At 35.8% G+C, this 19,728-nt stretch overlaps 1 protein-coding gene across 2 annotated transcripts in view; it reads left to right on the plus strand.

Annotated features, from left to right (window-relative positions):
• LOC5564492 (dihydrolipoyllysine-residue acetyltransferase component of pyruvate dehydrogenase complex, mitochondrial) overlaps positions 1 to 5,398 on the plus strand; it is a 29,473-nt gene extending 24,075 nt beyond the window's left edge. For both annotated transcript variants that reach the window (XM_001648782.2, XM_021845379.1), the window contains exons 6-7: positions 4,220 to 4,376; positions 4,436 to 5,398. In XM_001648782.2, the coding sequence (XP_001648832.1) occupies positions 4,220 to 4,349 (130 nt within the window). In that variant the 3' untranslated portion in view covers positions 4,350 to 4,376; positions 4,436 to 5,398. The remainder of the gene's footprint in view (positions 1 to 4,219; positions 4,377 to 4,435) is intronic.
• Positions 5,399 to 19,728: the final 14,330 nt, after the last annotated feature.

Consider the following 19,728-nt stretch of genomic DNA (forward strand, 5'->3'; position numbering starts at 1 on the left):
ACGAATGACGGGCTACTTAGCCTTCAGGGAGTTGGGAAATACTGGACGGTTACCATCACAACTTACAGCGCATCGCTGCTTTGGCTGAATGCGCCCTACAACGGGAGATACCGTTTGCGGTGAGTCCGAACAATAACTTTTTCACAGTCAATCATGGTGCAAAATGGGAGCGGGCCATTTGGAATAACGCCATTTGGCAAAAACAGAACTATAGCTCTTCTTTCAAAAGATGTCTGTTATTGATGAAAAAATGTTATGCCAAATGACCTGATGCTAAATTGCTTTATATCAAATGACCCAGACCCTTATTAGTTTTCTCTAGAAAAAGCGTCAGGATTTCTTCTGTGTGTGATGTACCTGCTCTCCAACATTATGTACTCTGAAAACATTCGCAGGGCCTCTCCTAGTTTTTCTCTAAAGATTGCTTCACTTATTCTTCACCGATTTATCCATTCGTCAATCTAAGAGACCCTCTAAAAGTTCTTCCAAGAAAGTCCTGAACTGTTGAATAGAATTTGCAGAGGCGTCGCGTGGCCTCATTGTCAACCTGTGCACTTCTAAATTAGTATCTTCTGAATTTGAGATAAAATCGTCAAGGGATTTTTTCCTGGAAGCATTGCAAAAATTCCTCCTGGTGTTCTTCCAACTATTTTCATATTGATCTTTTAAACCCGAATCCACCCAGCAAATGCAAAAAAGTGTAAACTGCTGTCCTCTCGTCAATTCTTGACGGATTGCCTTCGTTTTAGCTCGAATAGAATTGTTTGGATGTCTAGTTTTCCAAGGTTCATTTAAGTTTTTGAAGATATCCACCGGTGCGGAGTTATTCTGGTAAGTCACTGGGTCAGATCGGGTAAAAAATACCCCAATTTGATTGAATTAAAAAAAAAAAACTTGTACCTTAATAATAAGTATAGTCAAACAGTGTAACTTATTTTTATAGTTTCTACTTCGGACATTATGTGAGAATTAAATAATTTACCAACTGCTGCCTTGGGTATTTTTTCGATTATTTATGGAACCGGAACAATATATGCCAACTTTGTTTTTAACAGTCAAATGTAACTCACACATGGTCTTGAGGAATCATTTGAAGGATATTGCCTATCTAGATGACAGGGCCAGTAACTTTGTTGAGACCTATTTTTTTTCTGAAAATCGGGAAAATATCTTTGGGAATATTGTGAAGTGTTCTTCTATTTCTAGGTGGTCAATGCCATTAAAATGACCTCGTTCGATAGAGTCTAAGCTGTTTTTTAAGATGAAATTTAACACCCATATTTGACAGTTAAAAATAAAAATAAAATTGATCTATCTCGTTCTTCTTACTGGCGTTACGTCCCCACTGGGACAGAGCCTGCTTCTCAGCTTAGTGTTCTTATGAGCACTTCCACAGTTATTAACTGAGACTTACTATGCCAATGACCATTTTTGCATGTGTATATCGTGTGGCAGGTACGAAGATACTCTATGCCCTGGGAAGTCGAGAAAATGTCCAACCCGAAAAGATCCTCGACCGGTGGGATTCGAACCCACGACCCTCAGCTTGGTCTTGCTGAATAGCTGCGCGTTTACCGCTACGGCTATATGGGCCCCTAATCTCTATCTATCTCGTGTCGGTTCCAAAAAGGCCTCATAACAAAACCGAAAATATACCCAAGGCCAAAGCTGGTTTCGCTTTTTATGTAGTTCTCAAATGGTCGAAACTATAAAAATAAGTTGAATACTAAGGGAGCAGGCCATTTGCCATAATGGTCATTTGGCATTATCGGAATTATATCCCTTCTATCAAAAGATGGCTGTTCTTGATCAGAAAATGTTATGACAAATGACCGTTATGCCAAATGACCGTATGTCAAATGTCCTTTATGCCAAATGACCCGGATCCGAATACCATTACTAATTATTAGGAGAGAAAAGTTGTTTTGAAGTTTGATCTGACTCAGAGACCTTTTCCGAACCGGTGGACGTTTCCAACAAAATCCTACGACATTTGAAAAACTAGACATTCAGATTTTCATTCGAGCTAAAACAAAGGCAATTTGTCAAGGCTTTCCAAACTGGCAGCAATTTGAACTCTTTTTTTCTGTTAGGCGGAAAAGGGTTAAGAATTTAGCCATGGTTTATCCTCTTGTTTACCATGACTTTGGACGACTATTTCTGCTTAAAAAAAACATTTTATAAAAAATGCAATGGGTAAATTATTAGAATCGGTCCTCGTTCTAGTTTTTTTTTTCAATAGTAATAGAATTATACTCTAGTTACTATTGCGCAGTATTGATCTAATTCGACTTGTCTCCAATTTGTCGGAAATCAATGGAGTTCTAGAGCTCCCATAGGAAAAAGAGGGTTAGGGATTCACAGAACATTCAACAATAATCCCACTAATCCTTCCGACCATTTCTACACATTTGTCAGATGTTTTTCTAACAATTTCTTCAGAAAACTTCTCCAATAATTTCTGAAAAAAATTCCTAGACAATTTCTTTTGGACATCGTTGGAAGTATACCTGAATACATTCTTTGAGCTCATCCTTTTATAATTTATCAAAGAAAATCAAAAAGCATTCCTGAAGGGAACTTAGAAGGAATCTCTGAAGTTAGTTCCGAAGAGAAATTTCAGAAATTCTTGAACATCAGTTTTGAAGTCCTAATAATGCACTGGAGCCATATCTGGAGAAATTACTGGTTAAATTCTCGTAAACGTCTGAAACAGAACAAATTGGACAAATCCGAGAGAAATCAATGCGAGAATCGCTACATAAATGCCTGCAAGACTTAGGGCTTTCTTGAGAAATTTCCGAAAGAATATTTAGAGAATTTCTTTAAACAATTGATTGATTGACTCTTTATTAAGGGGAAATTCAGCCCGAGGCTGGTTCATCCCCGCGCTTCTTAAAACAATGTTAGGCAAGGACCTAAACCTATGTTGTGTTATTTCAGGAGATTCAGAATCCGTAAGAAATCACCAACACAGAAATTAACTATAGAGGATGATTCATTACCTCCGATGCACAAGCTGACACTCAGAGGATCAACGAAACACTTAAAACTTTTTACATTTTGATCTTAAATAACTATTCAATAACACAAAATAACATGCGGTATGGGATTATATGTATGTCGTGATAGAAGAAACAATTCAGTTGTGTATTGCTACCATAGCGACTGAGAGTATTTCGATTCCACGAATATTGAGTATTTAAAAGCCCGGAGATGATACATCAAGTCTCAATATACAATTTTGGTTGGAGTTCTTTTTCTTGGTGGAAAATCTACAGCAGTAAAAGGAAACCTAAGGCAAATATAAGCAAATCAACAAAAACATGTCAAACGGTCCCATCTAAAAAGCTTTGCGATTATGTTTTCTTTTGATAATTACGACGATGTTATAGAAGGATTTCTGGTAGTATCTTGTTCTATGCCAAAAGAACTTCAGAATTAATTGAAAAGTATAAATAAATACCGAAAGAGAACGTACTCAAAAAGAGCCTCTATGTTGCAGATAGGACCATTTGACATGTTTATATTGAAATACCTGAATTAACTTTGAAAAAATTTTTGGAGAAAGTAATGTAAAGTACATACAATAATATTTGTCGTAATGTTATCCATAAAGGGATGTCTGTCAGATTTTCTGAGGAATTCCTATAAAAACTCTTATCACCTGATTCCTATTTGAGGTTGTTCATTAACCACGTGGTCATTTTTTCCCGATGTTCAAACAACCGCCCTCTTCCCTGATCTTTTGTCCATACAAAAGATTAAAATTTGTTTGGATCGTCATTGTATGGATGGCAAATGACCAGACACCTCCCTTCCCTTCTAAATGACCACGTGGATCATAGAAGATCCCTTTAAGGTGAAACATCTTGGAATCCAAAGATGGCCGTTACAATGGCCGACTTGTGCCCCTACTCACGTTTTCAAAGACACTCAACTGGAGAAATAGTTGGCAAACGTTTCTGATCTCCTTATTTTAAGCTTCTGCTAGTGAACAAAGCCAAAATAAAAAGTTCACTGTTGTTGGATGCTTTCTTCGCGAGATTTGTGCCTTTGAAGTTTTAGTGCAATCTTAGAAGTTGATTCCAAACTGTGTCACCTTAACTCGTTTTAGTTTTCTTGGTTCCAGTTTGGTCTCTTTTTTTCAGGCCATTTGTAAGATCCTCATTCGCTATCAGCTGTATAAAAGGTAATCATACGATTTTTCTCATTCCAGCTGGAAAGAGAGTGACTACGTAGCGGTAACTCTGAGCTGTGATCATCGCACGGTGGACGGCGCTGTCGGTGCTCGCTGGTTGCAGCATTTCCGTCAGTTCCTAGAAGATCCCCATTCAATGCTGCTGTAAAGGCGTACTAAGCTTGAAAATTGAATGGTAAGTACAAAATACCCGTTTATTTTAAGCTGACTGAAGATTATCGTTTTCAACCTCAGAGTATCCATGCCTTATTTGAAACCCAAAAAAGAACAACCAACCCGCTCCATCACCATCAGGGCTACCAGGTCTCCGGGAAAAATGTTTTCACAACTACCACCACACTCACCTGCAGAAATAAGTAGAATATTGTACAGTTATCCATAGACAAGCGCCGTTATCCCCATCACATTTTTGCTTCAAGTGGTACTGGAGCAGCCATCGTCCATGGCGAGAAACATCCCTCTCGTTACGATATGCTCCGGACACTTTGAACAACTGTCTGCCAATAAACTATTTAGTGAAACAGTCATATTAGTAGTTACGACACACTCGTACAAATAAGAAACCTTGTTAAGTGTAACGAAAAGTAAAACAAAAAAATCAATGAGGCAAAGTGATCATCAATCCGTACGAAGAATCTGTGAAAACGTGGAACCGATTTGTTTTGAGAAAAAGTAAAATTATCACTGTCCGAGCGGTTCTCACCTTTATCTGCAAGCAAAGCTACTGCTTTCTAGTTCAGTTAGTAAGACTAAAATTTATATTTATTGGTTTCAACTGCGAATTGATCGCGATTGATTGGTTTATGTTGAACAAAGTTTGATTTTAACTTCAATCGTGTAGCTAGTATACAAAAAAATCAAGGAACTTCATAGAACATTTTCAAAATTTTATTCATGTCAATCGAAATTACATCTTGAGGTTAGTCAAATGCCCACACGAATCATAACTTCCGAACCTTCAATTGCAACGATCGAAACAGAGAAAAACTGACTCCAGGGAGCATCATAGGTACTACACACAATGGATCGTGTTTAAACGAATATTAGTGGCTATTTTAAAGTTGATATTTTCATAGGGACAACCTTGCACCAGTCTAAAGACATCGTTTTGAACCATACAGCAGGAGATGAAATTAATGTTAGAAAGAATCGATTCGTCGTACAATATAACGTTGGTATTTCACAGCGTGTAAGCAACCCGACTTAGCATTTCATTGCTCAGCGTATCCGAAAGCCTTCAAGGTTTGTGAAATCTCGCCGTGCGTTGCCGGGTGTATCAAACAGCTTCATGCTGTCGTGCATGCTTCGTCAGTTCTGGGCGATATTTCTCCAGTTGCTCCGAATGATTGATAAAGATCGTCTTACTCTGCCAAGGCTGGTAGCGAGTCACTTTTTAGTGACTTGGTCACTTTTTTTAAGCCAGTCACTTTCAAGTCTCTTTTTTTAAGCCATTTCAACTAAAGTCACTTTTTTCGTCAAAAAGTCACTTTTCTCAACTATTTTGAGCTAAATTTTCGAGAGAAAATTACGAATCGGCTTTCTTTCTATTTAGGCTATGTTTTCATTTATTTTCCTGTCAGTTCAAAACTTTAGTTCATGGTTTTCTTGTGAAAAAAGTTTATTTTTCATAGAATTCCACGTAATTTATAAGAGTATCTAAGTTATCATTAGTATGGTGTAAGTTCATTGTTGTAAAACTAAAGGTTGAAATGTTAAGTATTCTTTTTAAAAATCTCTGAACAACTCTTGTGGTGTATTATTAGATATTTGTCTTCTATTATCGAACACTATACTTTAAAATATGTATCCAAATTATTCTCTTTGTCTTTGAAATTCGTCTTTTTTAACCAAACCATATTATCTTTTTAAAATTTTACAAAATCAATTATATAGATATTTAACACTAAAACACAAAACAAAGAATAATTATTTAATGTTCTATTTGAGATTAGAAACTCATCCATACTTCTTTATTTACAAACCAAACCTTTGAAAATGGCCGGATAGACCTTCGGTACAGTATAAGCATTTTTCTTCCTCTGTTTTTCTTATGCATGTATTTAAGCATCTTTCAGGAAAGTATATTATCAATTCTTTCTAGGAATAAATATTGAAAGAACCTCTTTCGAAGCTGCTTGAGAATGGATTAATACATAATACAAAAATGCTTCTGAGAATTTATCGTTTTCATTGAATCGCTCATGAAATCATGCATGTTTTCTTCAAAGAAATGTGGGGAGTCGGATCTTATTCTGGGTTCTTTTGATTCACTTCGGCGGGAGGTTTTTAGAAAGCCACGCAGTTTATGTTTGACAATAATATGCGCGCTATTAAAGTATTTTTAATTATATAGTTTATGACAATTCAAGCAACTATAACCACCAATACCAAGTGAATCATGAACGTGTCTTAGTAATTTTTATTAAATAATCAGAAGCTTTGTGCTAATAACTTTTTTAAAAGCATAACCCAGATGAACGCCCTATCAAACCTATCGTCTTTATGCTAAATGTCATTTCGGCCAAACGTACCTCCCATCAAACTTGCTGATGGAATATTTCAATTTCGCTCGGCGTTCGTAGGACGCATCTATGACACATTGGTCTTAAGAATCATATTCGAACTTTTATCATCGTTTTTATTGAAATATTGATTGATGGCCAAATATTATATTTTCCGTAATCTTGATCTAGTTACACAAAATAAAGCTAATAGAAAGTATCCTCACGCGCATTTTATATTTGATCCAACTTCATCTATATCACATCTATGTCAACAGTTTATTATAGACTTGAAGTAATGGAAAAAAAATGAGATCTATACAGTTTACAATGAATTCAATTTTAGCGGTTTTTAAAGAAGTCTTTTTTTTTTGGGAGTATGAATGTAAATGTAAAATGACAAAAAATTTGATTTCACAAATAGGTATGCCAAGTTGTTTTTAAAATTTATATTATTAAATAAAATATGTTGGTGATATAAAAGACACCAACGGTGATCTTCTTCAAAACATCTTTCTTAAATTTTGAAAAGTTTCGAACTCTGCTAAAAAAGTATTATTTGTGTAAATGCTAATTTTTCTTTTTAAACAAATTGGTGTCAATATCTTGAAATTTCGGAAATAACCAAATTTGGTATCTACTCTACTAGACCTACTACCTACAGTAGATCATATTGGGTATTCCCTTCTTTATCGTAAAACAGTGTTGTAGAACTGAAAAAAAATTAATTACGTTTTGATTTTCAAGTCACTTTTTCGAGAATCGGAAGTCACTATTTAGTCACTTATTTCTCAAATCTGGTCACTAAAATAACTTTTTTCGGCATCACTTTTCGCTACCAGCCCTGCTCTGCGTACAGCCAACGTATTCGCGACCTTGTTGTTTATCCAATATTATTCTCATAATCGAAATATGTTCACAGTAGCAACACGTACATTCAGCACCAATACAACTAGGCCTTCCTCTTTCTCTATCTGCTACCATGTACGTCGTTTTAGTAGAACCATTTGTCAAGACTCAAGCCTATCCTAGCTGTATCTCTCTTCAGAGGAAGAAAGTTCTCCTTCGCTGTAATGCAATAGATGCTAATGAGGTTGATATCGTCCGCTAAGCCAAAAAACTTATACAAGCTTTCTCTATACCTTATATCACCTAATCGCACCCTCGAGAGCAATGGATTTCAGCGACGAGATCCACTTTCGAATTTGCTATGCAATCCATCTAAGTCGGTATACTTCGTAGATTGGACACTAGCAATATTCATGTTTTTTCTTTGATAGTCTCATGACTGCTTTCAGGAACAAGGCTTGGAAATTAATATTGCTCTAATCTTAACAATAATAGCAAAACTATGAATATCGCTATTTTCAGCCACGTCCAGCTGTACCATATATCTTATCGGCCTCCAATCAGTGACACACCCTCATGAGTGCTATGGAGCTGAGGGTTGGACATGGTATTAAGTCAGGATTCGCTTGAGAAGCTAGCGATGGACGCGTTTCTTCAATTCGTCTATCGTCACAAAAGAAGCTGATACTTCGTCTGCAATCTGAATACATGACATCCAACCATCCAGCGTCGCACGTATCAACCAAATTAGTTTTGCCGAAAAATTCATGTTCAGGCATTTTCTGCTAAAGCTTATTTCTTGCACTGAAACTTACGCTGCCTTGAATTCAGCAAACATTTAGCGAATCTGTAAGTTATGCTAGCGGAATCTCAAAATATTCGCAAGATTTGCTGTCTAAAATTGATCAATGTTTCACATCAGTGTAAAACAATTCCCCTTCAAAGAGCTAAAAGCTTACTGGAAACTCGAATCCATTGTGAATTGTCAATCAGTTCAAAGCTTGTTAGCTGACTCGTCTCGACTCACACGCCGCGCAGAATAAGCACATATCTTAAGACTTGTGCTTATCCTCGCGGCGTGTGTGTCGAGACGAGTCGTTCTTACCTCTGGTGACGTGAGACGACCAACGTTAATCAAATGAGAACGAGTCGACAATTGTCACCTCATTCGACTCGTCTCACCTCACACGCCGCGCAGAATAAGCTCAATTATTTCTATTCTGTGCACTATCTTTACTAGAGATGTACCGAATATTCGGCCGGCCGAACATTCGGGCCGAATATCTCGATTATTTTGAGTTTGCCGAATATTCGGTCTGCCGAATAATGAAATCTGTTATTCGGCCGAATAGTAGCCGAATAATAACATGGATTCCATGGATAGAGTTTGATGCTAAATGTTTAAAAATGTGAAAATTTTTATGGTACTGATTTTACGGTGCTGATTAATACATAAGCCATTCAATCTTTCACTCATCTTGCATGGGTTGTATTGTGACATTATTTTTACGTAATCTGAAAGTGCTTTTCATCTTGGTTTTGTTAAAAAAATATGAAAACAACGAAAATTTATATTTTTGCATTTATTATCGCTTGTGCCACTATAAAAAACACATGTGACTATAGTAGCACTATTTCCTGTTAGACCTGTTCCAATAGCTTTACGGCGTAGGTAAAACTAAAAAAAATCAAAATCGTATTTTTACAAAACTTTTATATTTTTACTTTATAGAATGGCTGTTGAATAATTCCAAAAAGTTCTTAATTCTTTATTTAGTTTATTAAAAAAGTTTCTCTACTATAGGAACAATAGGTGAACTATAAGTGCAAGGAAGATAGAATTTGAGGCAAAAAAACATTTTTTGAAAAATAAAAAAAGAGCTGTAAATCAATGGTACTTAGATAAATAGCTCCTGACATTCATGTCACAACATAAACGGTCGTAAAAGACAACTAGTGCGAATATAGGGGACTACTAAGGGAACACCGACCCTATGCGATGTATTTGCTCCAATTAATGTGAAGCACTTCCAGAAGACGAATGAGAAATAAAGTGACGTATTAACCTAGTTCCTTAAACAGTTAAATGGATCAAAAATGGAACCAATAAGATACAAATCCCTTACTTTAGAAATATAAATCCTCAGAACATATGATTTTTGTTTTTTCTTCACACGGTTTCAAAAGCTTAAAACGATCATTCAGATCAATTCTTCACCGTGGAAGCTATCTCTATTTAAAAACTAGGTGTTATTCGGTCGAAAATTAGGGTTTGATTCGGCTGAATATTGAGTCATTATTCGGCCGAATATTCGTTTGGCCGAATAATAATTTCTCAACTATTTGGTATTCGGACGAAAGCCGAATAGTGCTATTCGGTACATCTCTAATATGATCTATTTCTTGCTTTTTTTCATTTTCACGGTTCAACAACTGTTCAAAGTGATTTTCCTACCTGACAGCCATTTTATCTGTCCGGAAATTATAGTTACTATGCTTAAACTACCCGGGGTAACTGAAAAGTATTACCATTTTATGTTGTTTTTTTACTATCTTTTTTACCGAGATTTTTAGCCCTAGGCACCAACGGCTTAACTTTCCTTCCGAAGGAAGTCGTCACTATAACTTTATACATCATAAGTGACTATCTCGGGTATGGGATACGATCCCAGGTCCTCGGTGTGACAGAAACCATTTTATGGTCTTGAAACAAGCATTTGCTTAATGTGCCCGTTCTACCCTTTATCCCCATACTACCAGTGATTGTCATATGGATTGCTTTGGAAATTATCCCAGGGTTTCCTACAGATATTTTTCCTGACTTTTCTATTAATCAAACGAGAGATTGAAACTAGAAATAAAAACGAAAATGTGCTTCTAGTGGATGGAGTATCCTTTTAAAGAAGCACAATTAATCATTCACTCAAAAAAATCCAAACGTCATTGCTACGTGAAAAATCACGTAGATCATTCCAAATTCATTTTACCTCCACTTCACCTGACCAAGATAAAGATCACTAAACCATTAATAACCACCAAACAGTGACTCGGTAATGTTTACTGAGGTTACCAATCGCACTTACGCGGAATTCACGTAGGTGCCTAAGTTCATTTTGACATCTGCATATTGTACGTACATTCGGTGTTAAGCTCAAATCCTAAGATGGCGCCCGCTTGTTTTGTGAAGAACTTCAGAAGCTGCTGCTGCTTTAATCTCTGTGTAAGTGTGATTTCAAGGTAAATATGCTTTGAATATCGAAGAACCCCTGCATTACTTCATACTTTACACGCGATTTATAACCTCTTATCAATTATAGCACGCGAAGTCTAAAACAAGACAGATCAAACTCACAAAATTGAGGAAACAGGATTCAAAATGCTCAGATTGATAATAAAAATATCACAATCTTTTAAGTTTGTTTACATTTTCCAATTGGGAATTAGTTTTCTTCCAAAGCCTATTAGAAATAAGATTGGTCTTTATTACAGTTAAATTTAATGCAAAACCATCTAGGTCCTATTGAAACGCTTCGTAAAGGCTACCGGAAAATCCACGTAGCTCTTACGTTTAGCGACGGTGGAATGGGCGAACTTCCAAAGTTCATGCGTTCATTCTGGGCTACCTACACGCTAAGGAAATATTATACTAGATGGCTTAAATACCATTCTAAAACCATATTCGGTCTATTCACTCATTGCGATGCATTTTAACGAATTAAGCTTGGCTAGTACAAACGGAATTTATATTGGTAAATGATTATTCGGAAATTATGCGTTTGATGCTTAATGTCATAAAATCCTGTGATATGAATAAAATTAGCCATATTTTTAATGAGCCATTTTACGAGACGTTTCGGAACAGCTGATCGCCGCAACCGCATCAATTGACAGGAGACCTGGGATTAAATCCAGCGTGATTTTCAATAACGCCTCATCTTACCAAACGAGGACATGGAGAAAATGACAAAAATGAGATTCAATAATGTTCGTTACTGCAACATTACACCTAGGCTTCGTAAAATGGCTTATAAGCCATTTTACGAAGCCTGGTCAAATGACAGGAGACCTGGGATTTTTCAATCATCGGCGTCAGTTTTCGCGATGATGATGGTTGATGACTGTGCGCATTTCTAGCGTAGCTTTTCATCCAGGCGAAAACTTAAATGGAGAAAAATTATTGAAATATTTCTGATCACAAAAGTGCTTTTTTATGTGCAATATGGGTAACAAAGAGGTAGCTGATACAATAACTAGGTGTAATATTGCAGTAACGAACATTTTGGGATCACATTTTTGTCATTTTCTCCATGTCCTCGTTTGGTAAGATTAGGCGTTATTGAAAATCACGCTGGATTTAATCCCAGGTCTCCTGTCAATTGACGCCGTTGCGGCGATCAGCTGTTCCGAAACGTCTCGTAAAATGGCTCATTGCAGTAAACAAAAGCCAAACAATGCACGCAGAGAAAACAATTTTGATTTCAAATATATTCTGAATCATAACAACAAATTTTCTGTATTATTTGCCGGCTTATAATAGCCTTTCATTGTTTTAATTACTGCTGATGATTTAGTTCAAAAATATTTATTGTTGAATTTGACAGCTGAGTGTAACACGGTTCAACAAAATATTTTTTTTGATTCAATGTATTTTTCTTTTGAAACAACAATATTTTTGCATTAAAATAAAACTGTACTGTTTTAAAACAAAGTCTCGCTGTTTTTTGCTTTTATATTATTTTTATTTGAAATAATAACATCTTTTGTTAGTCCCAGGCTCCTCTTTCTTCATTTTGTTATTATTTTGAAATGAAAGAAAAATATGATTCGGAACGCTTAATTTATTTACATTATTCATTAACATCTTCTAGGTACCTGCGCCACTTTACAAATTATGAGATGAAATTAGCAGCTCAATTGCATTCTACTAAATTAGTATCCATGTTAATGTAATCTTGTGTGTAACTGCAATCAATAAAAATAGCTAATTAGAATCAACATTCTAGAAAAATTGGTCATAACTTACCAAGAATGGTTTTGATAGTTTTTTCAGATGTTCCAAAACGGTTGGCTTAACTTATCTTGATGAAATTTCCTCCATTTCGAGTGTTTCAATAGATATTTCTGCGTCGAAAATTTTCACTTTTACATCGTTCAGAGCAAAAAACAAAAATGGCGGGTCACTAGACACACAAACAATGGAGATAATTGAAACAAACAAACCTTACATTTGAAATGAAATGTGTTTTTGTTGTTTTAAAAATATTTCTGATTGAAAATGCTGTCCGTAAATTCAACAATATTTCCAATTTGTTTTAATAAAAATCATTGTTGTTTTAACGCAATTTATTTAATTACAACAAATTGAAAGTGCTTGTTGAAAATAACAATAATAATCATTGTTTTGAATTGATGTAAAGTCTCTGCGTGTGGAACAATATGGATTTTCACAAGTAACTCATTTATTTCAATATTAATCATATCTTGTTCTGTCTGTTGCTGCTACGTATTCGATTCGATCAAATTCCATTTTCCGTATATTTCCCGCAGTTGCTTTCATCTTGCTCGACCGGAATGGATGAGGAATGGATGAGGACTCCCACCAAATAAACTGGAAAAAGTGTGACAAAATGATAACGGATTTCCGAAATGAATACGTTTACCGAACTTACCTTAATTCTCGAAATTATCGGATCCATATTTCAATTCCAATTGCTGAGTTCTGGGCCACTTCCTGTGGTAGCTTTCCTGGGGAAATACCTTTCGAGGATGCTGTTTCCGATGCGAGCCAAACACTGCACAATTGTGAAAAGACCGGCATTGTGGCGACGATAATGTACTTCCGAAATTTTTTAAAACACGTTTCTGCGGAAAATATTGAACAACACGATGCAATGATAAAACCGAACTGAACAAAATTGCATTTTATTTGAACAAGTCCCAAGAGTAGCGTTGTTCACTACATAAGCACGGCAAAAAATTAATCGCGCATAAGCATGGTGAAGTATAAAATATAATAATTCGGTGTATAATTTGTAAGCTTTTCAAAGTTCAAAAGAGCATAATATTGAAAAAGTAATATATCGTACACTAACTAGTATTTTCAGTTTTCTCCGTGTATGGTTTGCGTAGGAGCTACGTGAAAAGTGCGATGGAAAAAAATCACGTATGTTTTCACGTAACAATGACGTTAGGATTATTTTGAGTGTTGAATACCAAAGATATTTTACGTAATATTAACCTTTCGGTCGTCGCGCGAATTTTTGTAACGCGAGTAGTCACGCGTTGTACTTTGTACAACACCCTTGGTTTTGCGAATATCCCAGGAGTCTGACCACTTAGAAAGATGACGTCTTCGGCAAAATTGTTCAGTAGCTCAAGGGCTATCATTATTTTAGCCAAGAAATTCGCCACTAGGTGGCGCTAGTGAGCATGAAACTTTTGTTTCACAGATCTCAGGATCCTGACTACTTAGAAAGATGGCGTCTTCGGCAAAGTTGTTCGGTAGCTCAAGGACTATCATTGTTTGAGCTAGTTGATTCAAAATTTGGCATTAGGCTGCGCTAGTGAGCATAAAACATTTGCTTCGCGAATATCTCAGGAGCCTGATCACTTAGAAAGATGACGTCTTCGGCAGAATTGTTCAGTAGCTCAAATTCTTTCTTTGTTCAATCTTTAAAGTTCGAGATTTTGTTAAATAATGATAGCCCCTGAGCTTCTGAACAACTTTGCCGAAGGTGCATATCTAAGAAATCAAGATTCAGCTGTCTTCGCAAAACAAAAATATCATGCTTATTAGCCGCGCTTGGTGGCAAAATATCGTATTTCTTGGCTCGAATAATGATAGCCCTTGAGTTACTGAACTACTTTGCTGAAGACGCTACCTTTCTAAGGGGTCAGGCTCCTGAGATATCTGCAAAGAAAAGTTTCATGCTCACTAGCGTCGCCTAGTGGCAAAATTTCGAATCAACTAACTCGAAAAATGATTGTCCTTAACTTACTAAACAACTTTGCCGAAGACGCCATCTTTCTAAATGATCAGGATACTGAAATATCTGCAAAACAAAAGTAAAACTTCCATGCTCACTAGTGCCACCTAGCGGTCAAATTCCGAATTAAATGAGGTACCATAAGATAGCGCTTCATCTCCAGAACAACTTTGCTCAAGACCCCAAGTTTCTAAATTATCTAGATTTTGAGATATACCGATTTCAAATTTTGGTTTTCTCGAACCGTATATAGTGCGTTCATTATTATGCGACTTCCATGTACATTTGTTGATTTTACCGCAATATAGAGGGTCATACTGTTAATAAAAACTGTCGAGTATTGTTCTTAAGAAGATTCTTGAGGAATACATTTTGGTTTGGTGTCGATAGATATCTTTATTGCAAAATGATAGCATATTTCAAATTCGAAGGTTAAGAAATATGATTTAATAATTTTATAAATAATTTAAGTTGATAATAAATCTTCGAGCTGTTTAGTAGAATACCTATAAGTAGATGAAAAAAACGAATTTAGTACTATACCATTTAATTCCACTAGAGTTTGTATCCTTTGACAGATACGCGTATTTCGACCTCAACTGTCTAGTCTAGTACACGACACTGAAGACGGCCTTACAGTTGAGGTCGAAATACGCGTATCTGTCAAAGGATACAAACTCTAGTGGAATTAAATGGTATAGTACTAAATTCGGTTTTTTCATCTACTTAATTTAAGTTGTTTGTTGGCGGTTAGCATACATATTAAAAAAAAAGAAAAGGTATAATTAAATAAGTAATTCAGAAATTTGAGATTTAAGGAAACGTTTAATGCAGAATTTAAATGATAATCGATTAGTTATTGATTGGATATCTCTTGGTAGATTATTGAATTTGGTTGGACCTATGAAAGTGAACCTTTTCTGTCCAAAGTTTGTATTTACACGAGATCGTGAGAGATTATGCCTTTGCCTTGTGTTGTGCAGCCGTGGAAGAACATAAATATTTAAGTTATTCATACTGGATGGTTTATGCAGAACATTATGAATTAAAAGTAGAGTTTGTTCATCACACATTCCTTGTACCGTAAGGACGCCATTCACCGCTCATTTAACAGCATTTCAACACATTAAACTCTGTCAAAAATCGGTTTTTCGATATTTTTCGCAACTTTTTGCGCTTGACACAAGATAAAACATTTGTTTTTGTAGGAAAGAAATTGAAATGTGAACAACGTATAATGGTACCATATAACATGTATGCCAATGATACATGTGTAGGGCGCCATTCACCGCTCATCCTAAGTATGAGGCTCTATATACACAATTAGTTGGAATTAATTTACTTTCATTAGATGGTTGTTATCTTTGTACTATAGCACAACAACATATTAAAGAATGGCAGCTAAGAAGCATTTTTCGATCTGCTATAATAAAAACATTTTTCAACTCATGTTTACCGCCTTAAACAGCCTTAAATTATGTTTCATAAATAGTATATAATATTAAATCAAATGAATTTCATTCTGTTACAATCCATCCTGGTATACTAATACATGTTGATGACTTTTATTGTGAAATTTTGTTCAGATTTTTCAAAATAATTCAATGAGCGGTGAATGGAGCATGAGCGGTGAATGGCGTCCTTACGGTACTGGCAATATCCTGTGTGGGAAATGAGTGTACAGCTGAAGTGATGAAAACGGAAAAGGAAGATTGTAAATTATTTTTAAGCATCTATTACATACATTTGATATTCAAAACTCCAATTATCAATTTTATCTGAATCAAAAAATATAACTCGTTTGAAATTCTTAATTTTATTTGCTCATTAGCGGCACCGAGCGGATATTTTTTTTAATAAAAAGGTCTGCTTCCTGGATGTCCTTGACATCCTGAACAACTTTGACTTGCTTAAAATGCTCATTTTTACATGCTTACTACCGTCACCTATCGGCAAAACTAACTGTTTGCTTTCGGATGTCCTTGACTTTCAAAACAACTTTGTCTAAGACTCGAACTTTCTATCTCATGTGGATCACAAGATAGCTCATGCTCAAAAATGCTCAATTTGTCATGCTCACTAGCGCCACCCAGCGGAAAAATTGCAAATCAAACTGTTTACCTTCCGGATGTCCTTGATCCACTGAACAACTTTTGTGAAGATCACTTTTTTGCAAATCATAAAGATCTCGAGATATAAAGAGTGTACGGAGACAAATTGCGACACATACAAATATTCAGCAAAATTCGTACGTTCAACCAATCATCTTCAATCTTTCAAGGAGTAAAATAAAATATCTTATGAATATTTCCCCATATTTGAAAATAGAATAATTTCAATTCCATATCCAAATGCCCGAACTTTTCTCTTCACGCTACTTATAAGATCCTGTACAACTCTTGCACCAACTTTTTTGTGTGCTTCTTTTTGTTAAGATGCATCGGCACGAAATTGACCTCCCTAGCCTTGTGCCACTCCAAAACCTCTTACGAGTAATGGCAGGAGAAACATCATGTGACTTTAGAAGAGGAAGCAGACGATTTTGGAGCCATTCCTTTACGTACACCTGCCCATTGGCCGTTCCAGTTGTCACGAATGAGGCGCACCGCTTTCCACACAAGCAAATTGCTTGCGAAATCATATACCATGCCCACTAGAGTGATGCAAATTTTGAAATGTTGGCTCCCCTATGCTTAAACGATTTATATTAAGGTAAATAGCATCCTCCCAAAGTTTGAAATGATTCGGAATAAATTTGACTGTGCACAAGCCATTTGAAGTTTATATGGAGATTACTAAGGAGAACGTCAATCTTTTGTGCTCAGTTCTCTATCTCTTCGTCATAATATTCTATGGAAAAGTGAACAAATTCTTCTAATGTGAAATTCTCCCAGCTACAACTTTGCCGAAGACCACTTTTTGATTGGACGTCAGGATAAATTGTTATTCATCATCATAAAGTTGGTTTGCATGTAGCATGCTCTACCAACTATTCGGCAGGCAACAGTGGTGCTCCTGGCGGGAAGAATAGATCAAAGTAATCCAGGCTACTATGTTCTACAGCAAAACAGCAGTGTTGCTCTGAAAGTAATTGAATGATCATCTCAGCATGATTTAGACTTTGTTATCAATAATAACAAATTATCCTTACGTCCTATCAAAATGTGATCTTCGGCAAAGTTGTAGCTGGGAAGTTTTCACATGAGATGAGTGTGTTCACTTTTCCATAGATTATTATGACGAGCAGTTAGAGGACTGAACACAGAAGGTTTGCCTTTCCCATAGTAATTTCCATATAAACTTTAAATAGCGTGTGCACAACCAAATTTCTTCCGAATCGCTTCAAATTTTGGGAGGATCATTTTCATCATAATTGACATCGTTTAAGCATAGGGGAGCAAAAACTTCAAAATTTGCATCAGTCTAATGCCCACACAGTTACGGATCACCCACAGTGACGGATCACTTTGGCGTTCAACATCGGATAACTCGCTCAAAACATAAACATTGACCTAAAACATATTTTTCCCATGTTATACTATTTGTCTTCTACCATTTGTAATGTTAAGCACAACATTCAACCGCTAAATAACGGTGTATTTGACAAATGTTTAGTTGGTACCATACAGCTATCATTATATGGTCGTTTTCTGTAAGAAGTGCCGTCAGCATTCATAAGCCCCCACAGGTGGTAAAATTCAAATGTTATACTATAAAACATGCTCGTTCGTTTCGATTTAGTATGAATTCATCTTTGGAAAACATTTTTCTCGATTGTTGATTCTAAATACCGAATATTAGCACTTCTAACTAGTGATCCATAATATGGACCAGGAAATGATTGTTTACCACGGTTATGGATCACTTCCAATAATGTAGATTTCTGCCATTTAAAACATTGGATTCAACATTTTCTGACAATAGCACTAAGGATAAAACTAATAAAACAACAAGGTTTGTAAATTTCATTTTTTAGCAGACAAAAATGGGTGAAAAACTTGGTGTGGAGCGAAAACAGTACATGTCTCACTTACTACAATGCAGTATCACAACAAAAATGCCATTTTACCCTTGTTTCCAGCTCTAACACTGCTTTTTTTTTGCAGTAATATGTGACATATTGATAACTTTCGCCAAATCATGGAATACAGATGCATTAAGTTGAAAATCTCTTGATTTTGCGCACTGATCCATAATATGTCACAATGTGATCCATAATATGAAAATTGATCCATAATATGGTTTTCAGAAACCGATACAATTTTTAATTTTTATGCAATCCTATGTAAATATTGCACTCAAAACAGTTTACTAACCTAAGTTCCAATTTGAAACGATTCAATTCATGCTTTGAAATAACAATTTTACGTTTTCCATGTCGTTTTATTGAATTTTATAGGTTGGACTCCACACTATTTGATCCATAACTGTTGGGTCATGGTATTTTTGGCAAACTTTGACATCTTCTGCTTTCTAACTTTCTCAGGGACATCGAATTTATGATGAGCAGTGAAAAACTGGAGCCCCGTAAGCTGCCGGAAGTCTGCTTTTACATACGTCTTATCATCCATAACGAGGCAATGTGGTTTCGTCAACATCTGGGCGTAGAGCTTCCGTGTTTACCTACCGCATTCTGCCGTTCATCGCGATTAGGCGCTTTTTGGACTTTGTACCGTATGTCTTCACGTTTTTTTTGCAACTGGCACGAAAGATTTTTTCTTTCTTTTTGAATTTTTTCGCCACATCTCGAATTGAACTGTTGAGATTCCTCTTGAAAGTTTGAACTACCCGTTTGTGATCCTTAACACTATACGGAGATCGATTTTTGCCACTTTTTTTTTTCTTTCCGATCGATGGTGAAACGTTCTTTGCTTCTTTTTTCCTCCATTGCTGTTTTTCTAACTCCATCTTCACATCGATCACACAGCGTAAGCAAACACACATTGAACAAATTACACCCAAAATGTAAATAGCTATTTAGAAACGGTGCAATTTGATTTCGTACACCCTTTAGCAATGTATATTTGTTTTGAGGTGATGTCAAACTTTTTGGGGGGTGATTCAATATTCAACTGAGTGTTGCAATACTTTTTTTAGTGAGTCCGTATTTATGACTGGTACGAAAACGTTGCAAGTAACTGAAAAAACGGCTTATCATTCTGTCATATTTTTTTTGTGGGAAATAATAGAA

Source organism: Aedes aegypti, chromosome 2, assembly GCF_002204515.2.
Source record: "Aedes aegypti strain LVP_AGWG chromosome 2, AaegL5.0 Primary Assembly, whole genome shotgun sequence".
In the NCBI taxonomy this organism is placed as follows: Eukaryota; Metazoa; Arthropoda; class Insecta; order Diptera; family Culicidae; genus Aedes; species Aedes aegypti.